The sequence below is a fragment of the Podarcis bocagei genome (assembly GCF_964188305.1).
Source record: "Podarcis bocagei genome assembly, chromosome: Z".
In the NCBI taxonomy this organism is placed as follows: Eukaryota; Metazoa; Chordata; class Lepidosauria; order Squamata; family Lacertidae; genus Podarcis; species Podarcis bocagei.
In genome coordinates this window covers 30,706,556-30,731,889 of record NC_138140.1, presented here as the reverse complement: position 1 = coordinate 30,731,889, position 25,334 = coordinate 30,706,556, and the positions used below count along the sequence as shown (strand labels likewise).

Here is a 25,334-nt window from a genome sequence, read left to right as displayed (position 1 = left end):
GAGTTCGGCAATGAACTTCTTTATTTCAGCTGTAGTAAGTTGACGTGCAAAAGGAGCTTCATGAACCTCGTCAGACAATCGATCAGCTCCCAACAAGGACGAAGCACTGGGGCTGACGGAAGGTGTCTTCCTCATACTTCTCTGCTTAGATTCAGCCAGCCATCTTGTTTTGTCTCATCTCATTGCCACTTCGCTTTTTAACTTTTCTGTTACGCTCAGGCCTATATAAGATAACAGCAAGTACTTGGCAATCATTTTATGCAATTTATTTCATTTTATTATATATCTTGTAAAATAATTTTATTAGTCCCCCCCACATACAAAATTTGACATTCAATTCACTTTCAGTATAATAATTTCTTACATTTTGACTTCCCATCCGTTCTTCCAAGATGTACCTGCTGTATTCCTTTATCTGCTGCCATTTATTTTCTATTGTATTATAACTTACATTGCAGTCATTTATTTATTCTCCTTCCCTTGCCTATTATTCAAATCCTGCTTGTGATTTCATTTGGCTATAGTTTATTCTCATCTTTTTGATCTCTTGTATTTGCTGTCAACTTCGCCATCTCTACATAGTCCATTACTTTAAAATCCATTCTTCTTTCATTGGGACTTTTTCTTTCCATTTCTGTACATACAAGATTCTGGCTGTGGTAGGAGCATACATAAACATAAACATAAACAACATAACTATTTCCTTTGGAACCTCTGCCCCTATAATCCCCAGATTAAATGTTTCAGGCGTTTTGGGAATAATTATTTTTAAAATCTTTTAAAATTCATTATGTAGATTTTAATACAGTTTTATACACATTGTTTTAATAAGACAAGTTTAAAATTACTGGAAATTCCACATCAGGTTGGAAAGTCTGCTCTGTCACGTAGCACAGAAGATTGTTTTAGCAATCCCCGAAGAATTGGAAGTCCTGTTTCTTTAAATACGTACATCGAACCTTAATACATAGATCTTTCTGCATCTTTGAGGTCTCTTCTTTTCCCCTGTGTTTCCTGGCATGCACAAATGATGCATGTTTAGGAGCTAGCAAGCGGAGCATTATTTATTTACTTTGGGATATTTATTTCCAAATTAAGGATAAGTTTTGAAAGCTGAGGCTTGGTGTATTGTGAATCAGAGTGTCATTTAATTTTCTTCCTCTCAGGTAATCTATTTCAGGCAAGGGCATGAAGCTTATGTGCGTGCAGTTCGAAAGGCAAAGATCTACAGTGTAAACATGCAGAAACAACCATGGAATAAAATAGAACTCAGGGTAAGGGGACCTTCAGAGTTATATTGTTGTTTTTTATCACTGGGTTGAATAAACCCAGTGAACCTGCCTAATACCAAGTTAGACCATTGACTAATCTATTGCCTTACACAAATCAGCAGTAGCTCTCCAAGCTTTGGGGCAGGAATCATTCCCAACCTTACCTGGAGATGCCAGAGATTGAACCTGGGATCTCCCATGTGCAAATCATATACTCTACCTGTCTGAGTCACACATCCTGCCAACAACAGAGACTTAAGGAGACTTGAGGCAAAATAATCCTGTGCAGAAGCATCTATCTGATTAATTCACCTGGTGCAGATTACACTGTGTCACAAGCAGAGAGCAGATATCCAGGAGTGTGGGACTTGGCTTGAAGGTCACATTCAACTTCACATTGTGTAGAGGCCATTATCAGAAACCGCACATCTGCATTTGTGAACTTGAATTTCTCCCCTGCCATCATATTCTTGAGCTTCTCCCTCCAACTCCCGTGCAAAGTAGTAATAGGGAGTATGGATGTGTGGAGGCGATAGGTTATAAATATACATGTGAGAATGTGGACATGAATGTATGAGTTAATGCAGAATGAAAAATGGGTCAATGTAGAATGAAAAGCAGCGGCGGGGGGACACTTGTTTTTTATGGTCAATTTGGGAATGCACACTTGTTTAAAACAACCCCCTTTGTGTATGTGCTTCAAAGAAAATGTACATGCACAACTAAGCTTTGACCTCCAGTGCTGTTTTGACAAACAGGAACAAGAATTTGTGAAGATTGTGGGAATTAAGTATGAAGTTGGACCACCTACACTTTGCTGCTTGAAGCTTGCCTTTCTTTATCCAACCTCAGGCAAAATGACTGGTGAATCATTTTCCATTAAGTAAGTTGCTGGCTAAATGGGCGCCTGTCCATCACCAACTCACATTCTCTCCCCCCCAACCTAATTCAAAAACTTGTATCCCTAATAATATTTAAGTAAAGAAGCATGCTCATTACATTCCTGTGCCATCAAGACGTGGACAGTGTATTTGATCACATGGCAGGGAAGCACAGAACATGATTTAAATGTTATCAAAAGGGTGGAAAATGTGCACCAACACCCTGCAGTATTTAGCCTGGCTTCTTTGATTGATTGATTGATTGATTGATTGATTGATTATTTAATTTCTGTACTGCTTAATATATTAAAAATATCTCTAAGCTATGTACAAAAAACTGAAGCAGCAACAAACAAAATGCTGCAAAAATACAGTTTCATATAAAAATGTTACATTAATACAAAGTTGCTAATACACATATGAATCAATATCATAATTACCCTCAAGCCATATCTGTGGTTGTACTACCTCCTTCTGAAGAGCTATTCCACTTCTGTTTCACAGGTACCATGATATGCCAGATGTTATTGATTTCCTTGTGCTGCATCAGTTTTACAATGAAGCCAAAGAAAGGAACTGGCAGATTGGTGAGTGCTAGCTTACCATTGGCTAGCTCCATATTAAACATATGAAATGTTTTCTGATTTTAGTTTTTGATTGATATTTGATGTAATCTTACACATTTTGTAAATGACTATATTTTAAATGCAATGTATATGTTTTAATGAGAAAAACAAAAAAGAAACAACACTCTTAAAAAAAAATGCACACCACTATTAGTATTTTTGTGCTTTTTCTGCATATATCACTTGGCTCATTCCAACTTTTTCTGTTGCAGGAGATAGATTCCGCAGTATAATAGATGATGCATGGTGGTTTGGAACGGTAGAGAGTCAACAACCATTCCAGTCCGATTATCCTGATAGCTCCTTCCAGTGCTACAGTGTTCAGTAAGAATGACTATGAGTGTGGCTGTGTGTACTTTGATGCATTTTTTTTAAGTCCACTGCAAGAAAAGCTGAGTTCTGTAGCCTGTATTTCTAAGTGAATTAAGCAAAAACGCTCACTGATTGATACAATGATGTACATACAGTGTCTGTACCTGTCTCTTGAACCATAAGGATCCACAAGGCAGCTAACAAAATAAAATCATAATACACACTTAACAGCAACAAAACAAGACTAGACGTTTAAAACATTCTATCTCAGCAGCAAAGAGCCAGCAGCATTATACTGCTTAGCAACTACTTAGCAGTCAGCTACATTGCTTACGAAAAAGCAATAGGTTGTGTCCAGTTTACGCAGGGTGGGGCACCTAGTTTTTCCTCATCTCTCCTACCTCCTACAGCCTTCCATATCGCCAAAAAACCTGCTCTTAAGGGTTGGGAGACCTGGGAAAGTGTAAGATATGGCACAGGAGGTAGAGATGGGTTGACAAAATTGGGTTCCATTAACTCCATGAGCAGAAATAGTTTCCATTAGTGCAAAGAGTCACCTTGGGATAAACAGCCCAAAGCTTTTGCTTGCTGTGTATGCCAGTGAGGCAGAGGCTGCCTGCCTCTCCTCCTTCTCTGGTGCCTAACCACTCTTCCCTATGACAGCCATGGGTTGCTCTAGGTGGGATGATTTTGGCCAATCTGGGGCTGTCTGGCCCAGGTATAAGGCAACCTCTTACATCATTATGCTGTAACTATGTAGGCTGGTGGTAATTTATAGTTTCTGGCCTTCTCCCCTCTTAACATGCTTAAACATTGTGATCTCATTTTCTCCAAGTGGTTTCTACTTTGTCAGTCACAGATGGGGCCTTTTTAGTGGTGGTTCCTTAGGCTTTAGAGGCACCAATATAATCCACTTTTGGACTTCTTTATTTTGCAAGACATTTAATGACTGTCTTATGCTTCTGCTGTTGTGTGTGTGTATACTTAAAAGGGACACGGGTGGTGCTGTGGTCTAAACCACTGAGCTTGGGGCTTGCTGATCAGAAGGTCGGCAGTTCGAAACCCTGCGACAGGGTGAGCTCCTGTTGTTCAGTCCCAGCTTCTGCCAACCTAGCAGTTCAAAAGCATGTCAAAGTGGAAGTACAGTGGTACCTCGGGTTACCTTCAGGTTATAGACTCCACTAACCCAGAAATAGTACCCCAGGTTAAGAACTTTGCTTCAGGATGAATACAGAAATCGCGTGGCAGTGGGGTGGCGGCAGTGGGAGGCCCCATTAGCTAAAGTGGTACCTCAGATTAAGAACAGTTTCAGGTTTAGAACAGACCTACAGAACGAATTAAGTTCTTAACCCGAGGTACCACTGTAGATAAATAGGTACCGCTCTGGCAGGAAGGTAAACTCCGTTTCCGTGCGCTGCTCTGGTTTCTCCAGAAGTGGCTTAGTCATGCTGGTCACATGACCTGGAAAAACTATCTGCAGACAAACGTTGGCTCCCTCGGCCAGTAAAGCGAGATGAGCACCGCAACCCCAGAGCCGTTCGCAACAGGACCTAACTGTCACGGGTCCTTTACCTTTTATATACAGTATTTAAAAAGAACTTTTTATTTGATGTGGTCTGTATATGTGTGTGAATTTAAAACTTTTAATGTTTTTTGTTGTTTCACTTGGCTTAGTATTCAGTTGCTTGTTTTAAAACTACTTGGAGACTTCTCAAGCAAAAAATCATTATATCAATGCTTTAAAATAAATAAAATGTAGACTATATCTTGTTGCAGCACTTGATAACACACCATGGTGTGATTGATTTAGAATTAAATTCTCTTTATGGCTGAATGCTGCATGCAACACGTGGTTGGATGCAGCTTTCAGTCACTTCACAAGTAGTCACAGTGTGATAAATGTTGAAATAAATGCTTTAGCAGCTTCAGACTAGTTACTTGAATGATTGCTTCCACCAATATAAATATTTCTGGGCACTGAAACTGGTCTTGGAGACCCTGCTGTCTGGCCACTGCTACTGTTCTGCACTAGATCTGTGTATGTTTTAAGTCTTTAAATACAATTTTTGTTCTAACAGCTGGGACAATAATGAAAGAGAAAAGATGAGCCCCTGGGACATGGAGCCAATTCCAGAAGGAAGTAAATATGTTCCCCCATCCCCTTCATTGGGTATCAATAATTTGTGAATAAGTACAGTGGCAGAGGCTCTAATGGGTATGTCTTTCTGTCTCTGTCTCCCTCCCCCCTGACCCTGGTTTTCTGTAGCTGCTTACCCGGAGGAGGTTGGGGCTGGTGTTCCTGTGACAACAGAGGAGCTGGCATCTTTGCTGTACAAACCACAGGAAGGTGAATGGGGATCCCATTCCCGAGATGAAGAATGTGTGCGTGTTCTTCGCGGTATTGATCAGCTTCTATCCTTAGGTATGTGGGCCTCAAAAGAAGACTTGGAGATGATGCCAGGGACCAACAAACACAGATGGCAACACCCTTAGCATATCTATTCACTTATTTTAAAGCATTCTTATCTCACTCTTCAGTTAAAGAATGTTCCTGCAATGGCTTGCAGATGTCAATGATAAGACAGTTTTTGTCCTCACGCTTTCAAACTAAAAGACATATCACAAGAGGACAAGGTATTGGGAGTGGGGGAAAGCAAACTTGGGCACTATTCTTAGTTTCAGAACTTGTAATCACCAGCTGGAGTGGAAAAATTATGTCGATAAGTGATTCCTGGCATGTGGCTGATGTGAAGCTAGGATTTGGGTAAACAGAAATCCGGAAGAAAGTATGTAAACATTTATTTGGTATTAAGGACCTTACAATAGACACACACTACAGTGGTACCCCAGGTTACAGACGTTTCAGGTTACAGATGCTTCAGTTTACAGACTCCGCTAACCCAGAAATAGTACCTCAGGTTAAGAACTTTGCTTCAGGATGCGAACAGAAATTGTGTGGCAGCGGCACAGCAGCAGTGGGAGGCCCCATTAGCTAAAGTGATACCTCAGGTTAAGAACAGTTTTAGGTTAAGAACAGACCTCCAGAACAAATTAAGTTCTTAACCAGAGGTACCACTGTAGCTTGACTGCTTTGCATACAGCTTTTAAGTGCAGCAACAGATATACTAGCAAACTGAACTTGTGTCTGAAGATCTCTCTTACCTGTTTAGTTCGAATTCATGTCCCCTTCCCAACCCCATGCACTTTGGCACCACTGCTTCTTTGTTTCCCAGTTACAGATAGGTAGCCGTGTTGGTCTGCCATAGTCAAAATAAAAAAATTCCTTCCAGTAGCACCTTAAAGACCAACTAAGTTAAAACTTAGTTGGTCTTTAAGGTGCTACTGGAAGGAATTTTTTTATTTTGTTTCCCAGGGCTCTCTTTAGGCAACCGCAATACTGTTTTTCAGGGCATTCTCTGTGGTGGCCCCTTTGCTGTATAAGAAGCCAGAGAAGTCTCGGGCTTCTTCACTGTACAGCTTTCAGTAAATGCTGAAGACACACTCCCCTAGCCTTTCACACCTAAGATGTGTGTTTTCAGAGCCCACCCTATTCCTGTGACTAATTAGTTTTAGCTATTTTTTAATAGTGGATTTTAAATTGTTGCGACCCACTGCGGGGCCTTCTGGTGAAGGGCAGGTGGCAATAACAACAACAATTATTAATAATAATTTATTTAATGCTCCATGCAGAGTTTTTCTTCTCTTCCCCCGCCAACATCCATTTTTGCTTCTTTGGTCTCTCTTTACCTTTAGCCTCTGCCCCATCTACCATGCTTCCCTGAGGTCCCTACTTTTCATTTCACTGCCCTAGCCGATTCTTTCTGTCCAACATGCATGTCTCTGTCTTTTCCCATGCTCACTCCCTTCCTAATCATGGACACTTCTTCCTAATTATATACAGTGGTACCTCGGTTTACGAACTTAATCTGTTATAGAAGTCCATTCTTAAACCGAGGTACACTTTCCCTAATGAGGCCTCCCACGGCCGGTGCCCTTTGGATTCCGTTCTTAGACCAAGGTAAAGTTTGCAAACCGAGTCACTAGTTCCGGTTTTGCAGAGTTCGTAAACTGAATCGTTCATAAACAGGACTGTTCTTAAACTGAGGTACCACTGTATCATTGTAATTGGGCATCCATTACATGTTTCATCTCGTGCTCTTGCACACAGTTTGCTGTCAGTTTGTAAGGTGGTGAACTTTCCATGACATAGTTAGGGCAACAATAATTTTAAGTACTATACTGATCATCATATTACCTTATTGGGCAGGTGTTTTTTTTTAAAAGCATTAATACAATGCAATGCAATGCAATACAATACAATACAATACAATACAATACAATACAATACAATACAATACAATACAATACAATACAATGCTTCTAAGTTTCACCATTTGACTTCCGGCATAGCTTGTGGACTTTAATCAGCTTTCTTTGCTACCTTTTTAAAGATATATCCAACCCTTTTGCTGTCCCAGTGGACCTTAGTGCCTATCCTCTATATTGCACTGTTGTTGCTTACCCAACTGACCTCACCACAATAAGGAGAAGACTTGAAAACAGATTTTACAGGTCAGATTGATTATTTCTTTCCACTGTCTATTTTTTAGTATCTCTTGTCTTTTTTAAAAAAAGTTGCTAACTTTTGCTAAATTGTATCTGCTGTAGTATTAGTGAATTTTTCCCCAGCTCTGCTTAATCAGGAAAATGCTGCAAGAGAGTTGTAACTTACTTGCAGCATCTAAGATTCTCCCGTTAACTATATTTCTGATGTAGACCAGGATGTGTTGTTTTTGCCCTGTTTCCCAATCACTCATGATTTCATTTCCTGGCTCTTAAGAATTGTTGATGTTTTCCCTACTTCTTGTATTTTGCTCTTCTGCCAGATTGAGACTTTATTGTTTATGAAAAGCACATGCAGGCTTTGTAAAAATGATTTTAGGTTACAGAATGAGCATAGCACATATTTCTTTTTGTTTTTATTAATTTGTTTTTATTAATTTTATAAATTTGTTCTCTTCCTTTTTCAGGAGAATATCAGCACTAATGTGGGAGGTACGATATATTGAACATAACGCTAGGACTTTCAATGAGCCCGATAGTCCTATAGTTAAAGCAGCCAAAATAGTAACAGATGTCTTACTTCACTACATTGGGTGAGCTGTCACTTTTCTTGCCAACTACCATTTCCACAGTTTCCAAATACTTTCCCTAAAACTTCTCTGATCAGCAAGGTGTTTCCTGAACTATTGCAGTTGCATTGTGTGCATCTGTGTTGCACATCCCTTTCTTTATGCTACCAAATAATTTCTTCTCCCATCACCTCTTCCTTCACTTTTCTCCTGTCCTATCTATGGAGATAAGACTGGGAATTTTTCATGAAGAAGCCCTGCTTCCCACATGATCTGACCATCTGCTAATAAACTCAAAGTGGTGTTGCATGTGGGTTCCAAGCATGATATGCCAATTACACACAAATCAGCCCTTAATTTGTAATCCGTCTGGGCAAGGACGATGTTGCTTTTACAGTCTCAACAGTCCATGACTCTCTGTTGGCCCCAATGCTGATAATCATATTATCCTTTAGGGATCAGAGTTGCAAAGATATTCTGGAGATGTATAACAAAGTGAAAGCCGAAGACCTGAGTAGCGCAAATGAAGAAGAGGTGACAGAAACGTATGCTGATTCGGATGGTCCAGGAACCTCATCTGGGAAAAGAACTGTGAGTGCTGCTTAGTTACCTGTCAGGGACTGGCTGGCTGATGAGGAGTAGTGGAGAGCCTCCAAGGGGAAGGAAGGATCAGAGCCAGGGGACTAGTGAAGGGATACCGAGGGGAGGTCAGAGGGAGAAGCCTGGGAGGAAGGGTTGAATGCTGAAGGGGCAACAGAGTTGAGTGAGCAGGAAGAACTGGTGACGGGGAGCAGTTCAGACTCTGAGGCTGAAGCGGGTGGTGGAGTCAAGGATCTGCTGAAAAAAATCAAAGGACTCTCCCTCTCCTTCTGTGACCAGCTCCCCTTCCCCTGGTCTGCAAGAATGTGCAGAATGAGGAGGGCAAAACAGATACCAGAAGTGTGCAGACATAGTTTGAGGCTGCTTGGGAAACATCTGGGAGAGGAGGAGCCATAGAAAGGGTGGAAGGCAGGGACCTTTAGTCCTGGCAACTGCTCCATAGGGGCAAGACCTGCTGAGAAATGTTGCTGAGAGGCATGTTCGTTTCCTTAAATGAAGAGTTAACTTCAGTGACAATGGAGCCGTGTGTCTTTCGTACTGACATGTGTCTGACACCACACTTCTTCAGCCAGTTTGTATAGAGCCAGTTATATGTAGAATTTAAAACTATATATCTGTCAACACAGAATGAATCACTGAGTTTCCTTTCACCTGCCTCTGTCAAATTGGAACTGAATCAGTATAAATTAAACAAGATGGAAGGAGAATTTTGTCATAAAACGTATATGTTGCTGTTGCTCCCCTTTTAAAAGGTTCAGATAAAGCAGCAGATAAAAAAGCAGCCTTCCAAGCCACGTGCTGATGCCTGGAAAGATAAGTGCAAACAGCTATTAAGCCTCATCTATGAACGTGAAGATTCTGAGCCATTCCGACAACCTGTTGATCTCTTTTCTTACCCTGTAAGTTGCTTTCATTTCTTTAGTTCAGGAAGGAGGAGTAAAGAATTGTGTGAAGCACTGAAACCCTACCCTCCATAGTAGCACCACAATGTTCTCGGTATTCACAGAGTTTTCTTAGGCGTTACTCAAATACTTCCAACTCTCTGGTTGCTTGCTTTAAAAAACAAAAAATAAAAGAACCTGAGGTTCTTGGGATCTGAATCCTGTATTTCTTCTGGAAGCTGTGCTTGTACAGCTTGCACAGTAAAATAAACAGTCCTGCCACTTACTTAGTTTGAAGTATGACTATGTACTACAGAGCTTTCCAAACTGTGTGTCGTGACACGTTAGTGTGTTGGCTGCAGTGTGTAGGTATAACATGTGAACACTCCCTGCAGTCCTCCTAGGGCTGTAAACAGGTTAGTTTAGCCTCTGGTTTGCTTACCGTGTCGCAAAATGATGCATGTCTAAAAAGTGTGTCACCAACATGAAAAGTTTGGAAAGCTCTGATGTACTTGTGTTTGCTAATTCAGGTTTGGCAGTTTTAGCACTAAAATCTCTAGTCTTTGTTGTTGTTGTTGTTTTTAAATCAGTTCCTGTAATATCCCATAAGGACATTCCACATAGTAAAAATATTTCCTTTCCCCTCCCCCATTCAATATTTCTCTTTTCTCCCTTCCTGGTTGTAGAGCACTGAGAAATTTGGCAGGTGGACTAGCAGCAAATGTATTCACTCCATGATTATTTCTTTGCTTGTAGTATCTTCAGAATAGTTCCACCTCAGAAATCATCACAGTGAGAATGCATGTCTTGAAGCGATCTGCCTTTTTAATGTGCATCCAGACCTTAAGTTTTACTGTCTGTGGAGTGTTAAGTTTTACAGCTGGTTTTTGTGAAATAACTTTGGAAGCAGCCATTCTTCAATAAGTGCAGTATCTAACCATATCGCTGTAATGTGGCAATGTTACTAACTTAACACATATAAAATGTTGCTTGTAGGATTATCGCGATATAGTGGACACTCCAATGGACTTCAGCACTGTGAAAGAAACTTTGGAAGTAGGAAATTACATGAACCCCCTTGAGTTCTACAAAGATGTTCGTCTGATATTCTGCAACTCCAAAGCATACACTCCTAATAAGAAATCAAGGGTAAGATGTAGAGGTGGTGGTGCCTATGACTGCAAGCCTCCAGCCTGACACATGCAAATAAAGTATAATAGTCCCAAAATACAGGCCTTTACTAAAGACTGTTGCCCTGATAGGCTTCCTAATGCAGGTTACATTATGGTATGCACATGGTGAGAGTCCAAGCCTTTGGAGCAGGAGAAAACAGGCTTCCATGTCACAATCCTTCAGATATCTGAAGAGGGCCATCATATCCTCTCAGTTTCCTCTTATCCAAGCTAAACATACCCAACTCCCTCAACCGGTATAGGAAATAATCAGCTAGTGTGACAAACAAGCTGACCTGGGTACCAGGCAACTTCCTTGGTCTTTTTTCTCTGGAGGCTTGTGCATAATTTTGGGACCATCGGTAGCCCCATTAGTCCTCAGACAGCAGCCTGAGTAGACCCAGGGATGGTTTGGATCATAATTCAGTGACAGACCACATGCTTAGTATGCAGTCTGTTCCAGGTTTAGTCTCCAACACACTTTGACGCAATGAGGATATTGGACTGCAGGGCTGGGAAAGACTTCTCTGCCTGGGCCTAGAGAAGAGGGAATTGCCAGTTAGATGAACCAATAGCCTGATAGGCTACAAGGCAACTTCCTATGTTTTTTCGCATGATAGGTGAATAAAAGGTTAATGAATAGTTTCGCTTTGTTTCTCTTTGCTTTGTCAGTTCATTTAGCTGTAACAGCATAATTTAACAAGGTGCATTGCCACTCTTCTTCATTTTATGTTTGATCTGTTCTTTGTTATTTTGCACAAAGCATTCTTACCGTAATAACCACATGCATTATGATTTTTTTATGCTTAGTTTTAAGTATATCTGCTGCTGGATTGCTGCTTTTTGAGGGTCATCAGTTTTATGGGTTTTACGTTGTATTTGATATGTTGTATTTTAATGAAACATTGTGTACCTTGCTGAAACTTCAGATTAAAGGGCAGATTATTATTAATAATAATATTTTTAATATATGTAAGGAAGATTACTAGAGGCTCTAGATTCAAGCTGTGTGTGTAATTGTGTGAATGTGTTTCATAGTAACTGTCCAGTAAGCAGCTGCCTTCGAGCATGTATGCTATCAGTGGAAAAGAAGTTCCTACTTGTCCCCTGTACTGCCAGCAGATAAACTTGGCTGACTCTTCCAACCATTTTATAAATGTGCCATCATGCCATATCCAATACACATTCATCTCCTTGGTTGGGAATCCCAAGGTTTATGCTGCAGAGTATGAAAGTTTTGAGTTTCTCCAACTATCCTGAAACTTGTGAGAGCAGGTACTGGCTGGACAAGCAGCAGTGCTATTGGTACCCCTCATTTTTAGCTGCTGCACAGCCTGCCTCTCCAAACATCACCCTTTATCTCATGTTGAATATTGAAGAATTGCTGACCCTCTATGTTAAATAATTGCTCCTCTATGTTAAATTCACAGGGGTTTTGCTTAACTTTTTAAAATAGATGGCCACCTCTACAAAGCAACTGATTGTTTAATCATTTCCATCCTCCAAGGAGGCTGGGGGTGCTATGCTCTATGACTCCCATTTTGACAGGTAGTGACTGTCACAGAGACCCAGCAAACATTGTTACTGAGCAGGGATTTGAATCCAGGTCTCCTCAGCCTAAATCATGCAAGTCTTCTGCACATACATTCACTCTCAGGTGTGATCATTCTGCCCCTCTTTTCCTCCCCTACCAGATTTACAGTATGACACTCCGACTATCTGCCTTATTTGAAAATCATATTAAAACTATAATTTCTGAATACAAGTCAGCAGTGCAATATCAGAAGAGGCGAAGGCCACGGCTACGGTACCGGAAACAACTGCGGAGCAGCAGCAGTTCTTCCTCTAGCAGCAGGTCACCCAGGTAACAATTCTGATACTTGCTAAATGTATGATCACATATTGATGTGCACTTAGTAAGAGCTTACTGGACTGTGTCCACTACTAGGCATACAGCTTTCTGGGTAGTAGCCCACACTTTCGGAACCTCCTCCCTGGGGAGATACATAAAGCCCCATCACCTTAGCCTTTAAAATAAATAAACCCTCTGACGACACATTTATTCATGTCTGCTTTTGGACGAGCCATGCTGCACTCTGTAACATTTTTAACTGCTGCTCATGTCTTGTAATTATATTTTCATGCATTTTAAGAGTCATGTAAGCTTCCTTGGGAGGGCAGTGGCATTTAGGTTACAAGAAAGGAATTTTGACTAAACATCAGGAAGAACTTTTTTGACAGTAACAGCTGTTCGACAGTGGAACATAAGTGGTGGACTCTCCTTCCTTGGAGGGTTTTAAGCAGAGGTTGGATGGCCATCTGTCCTGTATGATCTAGTTGAGATTCCTGCATTGCAGAGGGTTGGACTAGATGACCCTAGTGGTCCTTTCCAACTCTACAATTCTATAAAAAATGTTTTACATAAGTAATAATTTAGTAGTACATTTGTTTTATGCCACTGCCATCCACTCCGCCTCAACATCCAGCCTCTGCAGCAATTTATGTACCACAACAAAATTGGTGAAAGCAGATTTTCGTGGGGGAAATGCAATATAATTATAAGCATGCTGAGTTGCAATGAAAGACACAACGTAGACATAACTGACCTTTCAGACTTCACAGAGGCCATTGTTAAGAATAATCCATTGCTGTTTTTTGTCATGCTTATAGCCCCAAAGGAAAACAAAAGCAACCGATGCAGCCTAAAACAAACCTGAATACCTCACTGCCTTTAACTAGGACTAATTCTTCAGTTTCATCTCATGGTAAGTGAACTTGGAAGCAATAACCTTTCATTGCCTTTTCCGCTTCTGCACTCCATTTTTCCACCTTGCTTTCACTATAAGGGCCCTTTGCTTTTGCCTGCACCGGTTGAGTCCCAGGGGCCTAGGCAAACAGAGAGGATACACCATCCTACCCATACCCTCTAATTGATCTCGATATCACCAAGGAAAGTGTTCTGCCCTTTATGTTCCTTTGATGCTGATATCCCCCCCCCATTATACTGCATACCTTGCCCTTTGCCACAGAGTGCCAGATCCCTTCTCCAGTCTGTTCTGCCCCCAGCACCCTCAAGAATGTTCATAGTTTGCCTACATGCAAAAATGTGTAGATGAAACAGCACGTATCAAGTTACAGTATCTGTTACTGCCCATTTCTGTCCAACTGCCATCTTTGCTTCTTTCATTCCAAATGTATGTGATCCCCCACTAAGGGATTTGGAAACTGTATATTTATGTTTTTGTAAATTCATGCATATGACCATTGGCCTTGCTGTCTAGTGGTGATGAGAGTCAAACACATTCTGAAGAGTCACGTGTTTCCTACCCCTACATTAGAGAAATATGTTAGTTTGCCAGAAGCCTCTCCTAAGTCAGTAATCGACTACCACCAGGTAAAGGCCTGGCGTCTTAAGGAATCCGTCTTCTGTGACCTCCAATTATTTGTATGATTGTTAACATTGCACTAAGCAGTGCAATCATAACTGAAATAAATTTCACTGAATGCACTCATCAAGGATTTGAGGCCTACACACTCACATGCCACTAAAGCAAATGAATGCAATGCTTCTACTTTCAAATTCATTAACATTTTCCATCCATTGCGAAACTTGTGACATCATGTTTCAATTTTCAGATACTACTGAGGAACCACCTGGCTCTGCTGTTGCTGCTGAAGAGATGGACAGTCATCCTTCTTCATCTGGCTCAAACACCCAAAATCATAGCGGAAATGATGCTGAACCAGGGAAAAATAGGCTAGTTAGAAATAAATCTACACCAGTTACACAAGGTGAGAAGTTGGAGGAATAAAGATTCCCTCTCTCTATATCTTTCCCTCTCCCTCTCCCCCCCCCCTCTTTTGGGTGTGTGTGTGTCTAGGTCAGAGGTTTTCAACCTTTTTGGGTCCACAGCTCCCTTGACCAGCTACATTATTTCTGTGGGGCCCAGTTATGTCACCCCTTGCCTGCAGAGCTGACAGCTCCTCACCCCTGCCTTGTGGAGGGTTCCCTCAACCTCCTCTCTTCTCTCTTCTCCTTGGAATTCCTATGGGCAGTCATAGCTGCCGCCTCTTGTCTCTGAGCTTCCCAATCCCACTCCCAAGAGAGGTACCTCCTCCCACTGCCTCACAGGGGCAGGACCACCTGGCCAGCCCCAGAGGCACAATTCACCTGGGGAGCTTGTAGTTAGGGCTGCTGAGAAAAACAGTTGTGCAAACCTTTGGGAAGCAAGGATGTGAGAGGGCATCAGAAGAGGAAGGGAAGGAAAGAAAAGAGGGACAGAGGCCAGTGTTGCCTGTGGCACCTCTGACAATCAAGTGACACAACCATGGCACACTGGTTGAAAACCATTGGTCAAGGGTTTTATTTGGTTACAGGGTGATTCTGATTCTTGTGTTTTGTGAAGCAAATGTACTGTTAGATTGTGCACCAGATCACCCTGTGTCTCTCCCTTCTCCAGTCACAGGGCAATAATGTGGCAGAGTTCTCTCTGGGAGGGAACGCATTCCTAATGGGCCAGCTCCCAAAGTGTGGTATTTTTAACATAAATACAGTGGTGGTTGTGCTTAATGGGACTGCTTGGGTAGAAGGCAGGGAAGCCAGCAGCAGGTGGAGCCAGAGCCTATAACAAGTTGTCTCAGTTAATTATAGTTGTCCCATCCTCCTCTCTGCTGAGTTCTACAAGGCAATGCTGAAATAAAGGAGAAGAGGCTGACAGCCAGGGTCAACGTTGTCTGATGGTTGTAAAGTAGGCAGGCAGGCAGGTGGGGGCTAGTTCAGGGTAGTGGGTCGGTTCCCTGCTCACTCTAATAAACCATTAGAAAGGTTCATGGTGGTCTGTAACAGCTATGCAATTTTGAGCTTTTTTATTTAATCCTCTCTTTGCAGAGATGTCATTTTCCTGGCTTCCACAAACTGATTAGCTAGCACACATGTTTATGGGTGTGGTGAAGGGTGGGAAGCCCAATAGAAGCTTCTCACACCCCCTTCACTGCCCAACAATAGCCCTGCAGTACTACTAGTAGTTGCTGCCACCACCCTTCCACTTACTTCGACAGTCCAGATGGGAGGGGATCCGGGATGCACTAAAGCAATTACTTTGCAGACTTTCCTTATGAGTTGCTCTGAGTCTAAAGGCAGCCCTTACACTCTCGTGAGTCTCTCCCAGACCTCAGAAGAGTAGGCTGGCTACTTACAACTCCAGTCCTAAACATCAAGTGGCATGAATTTCAAGAATCTAGGCACATGGGGATCCTGAAACCCTGAGGTTTGGCAATCACACACTTTGGGGGTCAAATTATAAAAGTTTCTTATGAATAAAGATAGAGGAAATGCAAGCAGAAGGTCAAACAGAATACAAATTAGGCCAGAGTACTGTGGCTTTCAAACTAAACTAATCCTAGCCTAGCTACTACAATACAATACAATACAATACAATACAATACAATACAATACAATACAATACAATACAATACAATACAATACAATACAATACAATACAATTTTACTTAAAAATCTATCTTCATAGCAAGTCCAGCCAAATCCCTGACAGTGGAGGGAACAAGCTGCAAGTGAAACTCAGCCTCATAAAGTCTCTGTCCCCTCTCCTGGGCAAGTGACCCCTGACTCCTTCTGACCAATAATCTTTTGCATCTGAAGAGGACTGGCAGGAGGAGATACCTGACAGACTGGCTTAGGGAAATGGTGGGCAGTTCCAGGGTCCATTGGATAGGTGTCACGTAGCAAACTTATGTTTAGTTATTGGTTACAAAATGAAGGCCTTCAGGGAATGTAGGCCAGGCATAATCAAGGATAAAAAGGAGGAGAAGCAGGAGGTTGTTCTTTGTAACTCACTTTGAGTCCCTGTCGGGGGAAAAGATGGGGTGTAAATAAATTTGTTGTTGTTGTTGTTGTTGTTGTTGTTGTTGTTGTTGTTGTTGTTGTTGTTGTTGCTGCTGCAACTGTGGCTCAGAGGCATCCCTAGCATTGCAGTATCCCTGTGATCTGTTGGGTGGTGGGTTCAGCCTTGCAGAGGCCCAGTACCAATCTCATGGGTGTCTCATGGGTAGGCGTCTGCCTCTTGATTCAGCAATGCTCTTAATCATGTATTTCTTTAAAAACCAACTCTGCTTCAGTTTAAAATTGCTTGCCTTTGAGCAGGTGTCATGAACAATCCACTTTCATCTTGGTAGGCAGAGAACTTTTGAAACAAGACTGCTTGTTCTATGAGTAAATTTCTTCCAGGCTGGAAAAAAATATTTTGTTTTCTCCAGGAAACTGAGATCTAGCTCTGTAGCAGCATCATTGACAAATACATTTGTTTGAATTTCTGTAGATCAGCCTTCTGATAAGCCCCTGACAAATGGTGATGGGAGAGAGCCCCGAGCAACAGTCAAGCGGAAGCTCTCAAGTGCATCAGAAGAGGATGAACCCATTGGTGAAAAGAAGAAGAGAGAAGAAAAAGAAAAGCCAGGTTTATCCTCCTCAGAAAGTGGAGATTCACGATCAAGCTCAAGTTCTGAAAGCGGATGTGGCTCTGATTCTGACTCTGAATCAAGCTCTAGAACAGATCAGGACTACATAGATGGAGACCATGACTACAGCAAATCTGTGCAAGTGAAACTGAAAAGAAAAATCCGAAGGAACATCTCCAGTGGGCAGAGAAATTGGCAGGGTAGAGGGACAGGAAAGAGAGGGAGATGGGGCCGGTGGGGTAGGTGGAGCAGAGGGGGGCGAGGCAGCCGGAGGGGAAGAGGCTGTAGCAGAGGAAGAAGAGGAGGCAGGGGAGGAAGAAGAGGGAGAGGGAGAGGAGCCTCCAGAGGAGCCTCCAGAGCCAAGCGCCCACGAATTGCCGATGATGAATTTGAGAATCTTTTGGGGGGACGCTTCAGTGAGAACACATTTGGTGGGCGGTTCAGCAGGCCGCCTCGGATTAAAACTAGGAATGAGGGCAGGCGAACCGTTTTATATAATGACGATTCAGACAATGACACTTTTGTGCACACTGAGGATCCTCTGAACCTTGGTACTTCCAGGTCAGGCAGGGTGCGGAAAATGACAGAAAAGGCCAGGGTCAGCCATCTCATGGGATGGAATTATTGACAAATGGGAAACTGGAAGTGAACAATGGTGTTTTGACGATCTAAGGCCTTCTACTGCAGGGATTTTTGCCAGAAAATCTACAACGCAAATTGTGTGGGGACTCTGCTCACATTTTTCTGTGGTGCTTTTTCCATTTTGCCCATATGTATGTTCAAAGACTTCTGATTGCCACATGTTCTTGGCCAAAAGAAGCCTTGCCCATTCATTGTATATCTGCAGAAATACTTTCCCACACTACACTTTGAGGTTGTCATAGGAGGACAGTGGCAATGGAATCATGATTTTGATGTCTCCCCTTGTTTTTCTTTTTTGGTTTTGTGTGTTTTGTGCATTATAGAAACAGCACCTTCTTACAGAGATTTTGAATTGTCTGCCATGAATTCCTTACATTCAGTAATAACTTTTGCACAATTCACCAATCTTAAAGGCAGCTATAAAATGTTTACAGTTTCTCTATTGTGCACAGAATATGAATAATTTCAATCTTTCCAAGCCAAACTTTCATGAAGTATGTTCATACTTGGGTATCTCGGTATGCTTTTCTCATTGGTTCTTAATTCATGTATTGAAAATGAGAGGGAGAAAGAGGGGTGGGTGGGGCTTGGTGCCTTGTAAATACGTAGCAGACTTTTGACATGCATTAACAGATGCATGCATTAATAATAATATACAATGAGATACTTGAGAACTATGAATCTCTAGACACACAGGTGCCAAATGCAAAAGTTAACTTGCTTCTATTATTCATTCTGATACCCTCATATTGCTATAGCATTAATTGAGACTGCCAATAAGGTGTTAACATCATCATTGATATTTTCTCTCCTTCGCAACCACTGTTTTTCTAGTAGCTTAGCTGCCTCCGGACTTGCAAATAATAGAAACATTAAAATTCATTTCCTTTTCTTCATTTATGGGGTTGCTGTAGGTTGTGTGGCATTAGTACAGTCCGTCATTAAACGACAAAATAGCCATTTGTCAGGTTTCAACCTAACAATCATACTCACGATGCTTTACATGCTTTAATTTGATTCTTTCAACTACAACATAACTTTTTTATGCTATAGTAACTTTGCCGACTCACTTAGTATGGACAACCATCTCAATCTTCCCCGGGGCGGGGAATTATAACACCCTTGATTAAGAGATTGCTAATTGGCAAAGGAGCTCCAGGCCACTGAGCTCCTCCCCTCTCCCTCCCCCCAGCTTCCCCATTCACTTTGGTGGAAGGGCATGATTGGCTCACTTTTATTTTTGTTTGTGCGTGCTAATCAGCTCCTTCTGTTGAAGTGGACACAGCCCCACAAATGCAGAACACCTGTGTGTGAATTTTGGCATGTATGGATTTCTCATTCGGTGTGGTGCCATCTGGTTTGATACTGAGAAATAATTTGCACAGGGCTCTTCTTGTAACAGTGTTGAACAGTGCATCAGTGTAAGGGGAATCTAGGCTTGGGGAACCATGTTTGTCCCTCATCACTGTAGCAAGTGAATTTCAGAAATGTGCTTTCCCCCTTCTCTTGAATAAGAGTTTCATTTTTCTATTTTGTGTAATTCATCATCCCAGAGATAAAATAGAAGGGTTGACAGAGCATATGAAAGAGAAACAGAAAGCCAAATAAAATAATGAGTGAAATTTCATACATTATTTCTATCTAGCCTGCAAGCAATTCTTTTGCTAGGCACACTTGGTCAGTAACATTGCTGGATCTCCACAGAATTACAGTATAATTATTTATATATAACGTGTGTAAGAAAATACATATATACACATGCATACAAAAGTGGCTGTGGATCATCTACCGTAAAAAATAGATTTTAAAAACAGTCAAATGGGAAGGCATTTGCCAATTAGGGCAAAAATAGAAGAATTATGTTATTGAGTTATGTGATATAGAAACCAAGCGTTTATTTATATACACACTGGATACAAATCCAGGAGTCAGGTATGGCACACAGTTGTCCTGATTCAGATCCTTTCTGCCCATGAAAGCCTGGAAGTGTTCCTGGAGCATCCTTTAATACAAGAGCTCCATGTTTGCTTCTGAGAGTGTGCAGGCTGTGCCTCAGGATGTGCAAGTATAGAATCTTTTTGTTCAGTGTAGTATTTCAGATCTATGAGACAGGTGTGTGCTTAAAAGGAAACCTCAAGCATATCTCCTGCTATACTATATAGACCGGCTATACTGTCCCCGTGGTTGCTTGTAACCACAATGGGGACAAATAGTGTTATTTTAAAGAACTGAAATCCTGCCCCCGGAGAAGGTATTCACTTGTTTACAGGTATTTACTGTGGAGACCTATGCCCTAAGGAGCGGTGTATGCTTCTTTGAAACAACACTTACAATTTGGGAGAAATGCCTTCAGTGTTCTCTTTTATTTAGGACTAATTATGTACTGTGAAGATGATAGGAAAGCAAGAATACTTTTCTAGGATGAAAGTATTTTTAGGATATGTGTTCATTACTAGGTATACTAGGAAACTAGGCTACAATGGTGCTGCAACAACAGAACATCTATTCTAAAGGAAATGGAGGGTTTTTGTGCATGTGAGGAATAACCTGGTGGTGTTTTATTCAGTTTGGTGGTTGGGATAGTTATCAAGTGAGGATTCCTTACTGTACCCATTCATCTGTTGTTTGAGGATATCAATCAGGTGATGTGGGCCACCCTGAAACACAATTAATTTGGACAGGGTTTACTTTCCAAAGTTAAAATTGTATAGGACTCTGTAGCAATATTGGCTTGGAAATAACAAAATTGGACCCATTCTTCAGTAGACAGCTCTCAGGACCTCTCTGATTTGGACTGCCAATGCCCTACTTCATTCTACCCCATTCTTATCTTCCTTGCACCTTTTCCTGCTCCTTTCAGGTGTTGCTGGTTCCTTTGTACACCTTGCCCTGTGGATGCTCCACATGTTCAATTTCTGGACGTCAACCCACTAGGCTGTTGGCAGCCTCAGTGAGGATCAGATGCACTCAATTGAAGTTAGCTTCTTGGAGATGGGGAGGCTTGGCCTTCCCCATGATTTGTGTAACGCCACAAAAGAACTTTCACTGTAAAGGCTTGGGATTTGAAAAATCCAGAGAATGCCATACTAAATCAGTGTAATGGTCTGTCTACAATTCTGTTTCAGGATCAGAATTGTAGAAATTTAGTGAACAAACCATCAAATCACCCCTTCTTAATTTTGTTTGTTTCTTACTGTGCAAGCCTTAGGATCTTCTGTGAACTCATTATGTGTCTTGGTGTTGCTCCCAGTTATTCTAACTGGCAATAACTGAATATCTCCATTGTATTTATGCCAAATTATGCTCACCAATAAACCTCCCAAAGGAACAGTATTTAGAAAGGAAATGATGCTGGATTCTACTGAACAGCTGAGCAGAATTGCTTTAAGGGATTCTGCAAGGAGGCCAAAGCTGTATCCTATAAATTGGCCATTCAAATTCAAAACTAGATTATGTTTCACTGCAGAAAACTTTGTTGCAGTGAAACACAATTGTTCCATTTTATCTGAATTGCCCATCATGTCTGACTGTAGGCTGTTCAGTGCTTGCCTGAGGCTGCCTTCACAATTTGCCACATGCATTTTGGAAGTGGTATTCTAAACAGAACAGTAACCAATCATCTTTAGCAATAACCAGCATGGTATATGTGGAAATGCAGAACACCTATTTCCACAGATTTCAGGTTCAACCTCCCTGCTTTAAGATGAGTTAGAACTTTGGATTTTTACATAAGATATATGAAACCTTTCTGTTCCAGTCAAGAGCAATACTGAAATCTTTTATCTGAAATGCATTTAATGCTTTCCTGAACTTTTGAAGTTTGGGCAATATCTTAAATGGTTATATCAACTGAATTTTAAGTCTCATCTGCCATCAAGAAGCAAAGGGTTTGTGAGGTATTTTATTGCATTCTATCATTTTCTAGTTTCTACTTTCAATTTGTTTGTTAGTAATAGGAACAAAAGGTAATAGGACTTAAGTAAAGTAACAAAAGTAATAGGACTTCAAGTTCCCACATACCACCTTGACTTCTTGTTCAAGTAAACCTATTCCTTCTCATGTAATCTTTAAATTCTAAAATAACAATACCCTGCCCCCCCGCCCCCGATCAAAGCCTAAGGTGTTATTGCATTTTGTTTTCCCTACCATATGTTGCTTCTGTTGTTTGGAAGCCTTGGAAACCCTTGGTTGCAGAATATTTCTTAGCATTAAGCCAAATCATACAAAGCTGTTGGTCATGGCTAAGGTTAAGCTGAGTAATTTATCTTCACCTAACACAGCTGATCATGTATTGGCACAAAGCAGGATAAATTAGATTTAGTCTAAGAACATTTCACCAACATTAACTTACACACTGAACGCAAGCAGTTCTCTGTATTGCAAAGTTAGTTTACTGGTTTCATAATATATGCTACAAAATATAATAACTTTTCTATTTGTAAGAACAATTAAATATTTATGGGCAGAATGCACTGTTCAACACCTAAGGGTGCTCTATTAGAAATCTCTTAGGTGTTTTCATTATGTTCTTTAAAATGATGTATTCTAAATGACTACATTTACAAGGAATCTCCCCCCCCCCCAATATTACTACCGTATATCAGATGTTTACATTTTTTAAAGAATTTCACAATGGTGATTCTCAATCTGCAATGTTGCTAGCATTTTTTTAAAGACCCTTCAAACACAGAACAACACTTTGACATGTATAGCTCAGTATATCAGACGTTGGCCCACAACAAAATACATGTGTTACAGATCCCTGCATGTTTATCAGCTCTTGTGCAAGCCTATTAAAATGAACAGGAAGTGCTCATAAGGTTTGCCTTGCACAGCCTCTTTATTTTAAATGAGCAAGCGCAGAAAAGTTCTCTGCTGGATTGTGCTCTTATTTTCCAGCAGAATCGCTGTCACAGCCTTAACCTATAGTATCAGATGGTGCTTTATGAATACATGTATATGCATGGATGTGGGTATGTAATTAGGAGACTGTGTTTTTAAACAAAATGGGTACTTTATAATAATCCTGCTGCATACCCGCCATACCATTTTGGCATTCTCCATCCAAATATTTAAAGTATACACTAAGAATAGTAGGCCTCAGTCTTTATAAGATTGTACTTCATGCCCTCCTTATTTCCCCTCCCTCCTTCCCCAAGGTGGTGTGCAAGAGAGTAGGAGTGCTTGAAATGTGGCTGTCAGTGTTTGATTATAGTTATATGTCTGTTCCTCCCCCCCAGACACACACACACATACACACACACACACACACACACACACACACACTCTTACACCTGTAGTCTTAACCTTTGCCAGGCTGATCGGCAAGCTCATGCCAAGACTTCTTTCTTTTTCTTTTTTAACAATTAAGTGGTATTCAGAAGGCTTGTTTCTATTTCCAAGGCAGATATATATGTGTGTGTGTGTGTGTTTGTGTTTCTGGCCTATTTTGCCTTTTCGTTAAAGCTTCACAGCAGGTTTTGTTGAGGAATATTACTCTTTACAACTGAGCTTCAGACACATGGAATCTTAGTGTCATCTAAAAGCTCTTAATGCCTGTATATTGTGTTCTTGGCAGTGTAAAGTACTTCACAGTTAATACCCCTGCAGAAAAAAGGTGCACACAAATTGGTTTAAACTAATACTGTTTTGCTTTCATCTTGTTTTCAGAGGGTGCTCTATGTTCATATCTTTACATCTGCTATCTCAGGTCCCTTTAAAATGAAATGCTTCAGGGATTTTTGATGCCACTTGACGTTGGCAGACCAAATGTAATATTTATATGCAACAAGCTATTAGTTTTTTGTATTGTAAAAAAAAATGTAAATTTGTAAAGATTTTTTTTCTTAGGGGTTTTTTTTTGGGGGGGGAGCAGGGAGGGGAAAGGAAGTCACTTAATGTAATTTAGGATGTTTCATTTTTCCAGCTGTGGGATTATCTCAATAAAAAACCCCACTCATTCTATGATTTTTGATTATTATTTTTTGGTGTTTTATTGTATATACAGAATAAATGTATTGATGGAAAATTATATCAAGTTCTTTAAAACAACCACTACCCTAAACTAGGGTGTTAGCCTAATCGGCTGCTTCCAACCTCCTTGGTGAGCAAGAGAAGGAGGTTTGGTTATAATGGTGAAACAATGAAAAGAGGATGCACAAGTTCAAGAGGTGCTGCTAGATTCTGCATCTTGCAAAGTGTGGATAGCTGTTCTCTTGTGGCTGCTTGAAGTAGTCACTTCCCCTGGACAGCAGACTGCCCTTTGAGAATGACCCTCTCCAGTGGATCTCCCCTGCATGCCCAGCTCAGCCCTGTTTCTCAACAGTGCAGAAGGTCTCTTCTGCTGGCTACATGATTGCATAACCTTAGCCTCCCATGCAATGTAGAAAGTGCCATAGCTGGAGATCCATCAGAGGAGCAGCTGCTACACCTGCTTTGTGGAGAAATCTGCCTCACTTTGCCCCATGAGTGGGAGGCCCTGGCTACTAGGCAGTTGATACCCTCCAGATGCGGACTAAAACTCCCATCACCCATCATCCCATCCCATGTCTGTTGACCATACTTGCTGGGACTGATAGTATTTGTAGTCCAACAACATCTGGGGGGCACCACATTGGATGCTTTCTCTTTAGCAGATGAGGAGTTTGACAGGCATGTGCTGTAGGGAGGATTTACCAGTTGGATCCACCAGTTGGCACACCCCGGGGTGTTATTGCTTTGTCACATCCCAAAGTTTTGGGACATTCTGCAGTAGCCATAGGAGAAACAGGTTTTTCCCACTGAATTCCTGTTGTCTGTGTCTCCTGCAGGGTATTCCACCCACACTTGGGTTTTCAGTGGATTGTGATCCTCTTTCCATGCTTCTGGCTCACCACACATTGTGGGTGGATGGGTGATACATAGGGACTCCCGGATCAGTTTCTCCCTGTCCCATAGTTTTCAGTCACTTCTACCTAAAGCTTTGGGGAAGTTATCTTTCTTTTATTGCCTCTGTTGTACCTATTGAAAAAGCGCTTATTGCACTGGGGTAACATCCACACCGTGCATTCAAAGCACATGGCTTCTCTCAAAGAACCATGGGAGAGTAGCCTACCCTACACAAAGCTACAAATCCTAGAATCTTTAGCTACAGTTCCCAGGGTTCTTTGGAGGAAGCAATGTGCTTTAAATGTATGGTGTGAACGTGTGAACGTGACCTAGGTTTTTCCTTTACAGAGGTTTCTGCTTGCATGAAGTTTGGGGGTAAAGGGGTTGCTCTTCCAGTCCTGTCTAGGAGGAGGGCAGCCCCTGCCTCTAGAGAGGATCTTACTTGAGAGGCCCTGTTTGCTTAGGGAAAGTCTAGA

At 41.3% G+C, this 25,334-nt stretch overlaps 1 protein-coding gene across 1 annotated transcript in view; it reads left to right on the top strand.

Moving 5' to 3' along the window:
• Positions 1-24,019, top strand: part of BRWD3 (bromodomain and WD repeat domain containing 3) — a 75,487-nt gene extending 51,468 nt beyond the window's left edge. The window contains exons 25-39 of the mRNA XM_081180119.1: positions 1,167-1,274; positions 2,030-2,154; positions 2,657-2,739; positions 2,991-3,102; positions 5,169-5,230; positions 5,357-5,512; positions 7,542-7,662; positions 8,121-8,246; positions 8,678-8,813; positions 9,575-9,721; positions 10,700-10,852; positions 12,570-12,739; positions 13,546-13,640; positions 14,512-14,667; positions 17,211-24,019. Coding sequence (XP_081036245.1) covers positions 1,167-1,274; positions 2,030-2,154; positions 2,657-2,739; positions 2,991-3,102; positions 5,169-5,230; positions 5,357-5,512; positions 7,542-7,662; positions 8,121-8,246; positions 8,678-8,813; positions 9,575-9,721; positions 10,700-10,852; positions 12,570-12,739; positions 13,546-13,640; positions 14,512-14,667; positions 17,211-17,977 — 2,517 coding nt within the window. The 3' untranslated portion in view covers positions 17,978-24,019. The remainder of the gene's footprint in view (positions 1-1,166; positions 1,275-2,029; positions 2,155-2,656; positions 2,740-2,990; positions 3,103-5,168; positions 5,231-5,356; positions 5,513-7,541; positions 7,663-8,120; positions 8,247-8,677; positions 8,814-9,574; positions 9,722-10,699; positions 10,853-12,569; positions 12,740-13,545; positions 13,641-14,511; positions 14,668-17,210) is intronic.
• Positions 24,020-25,334: the final 1,315 nt, after the last annotated feature.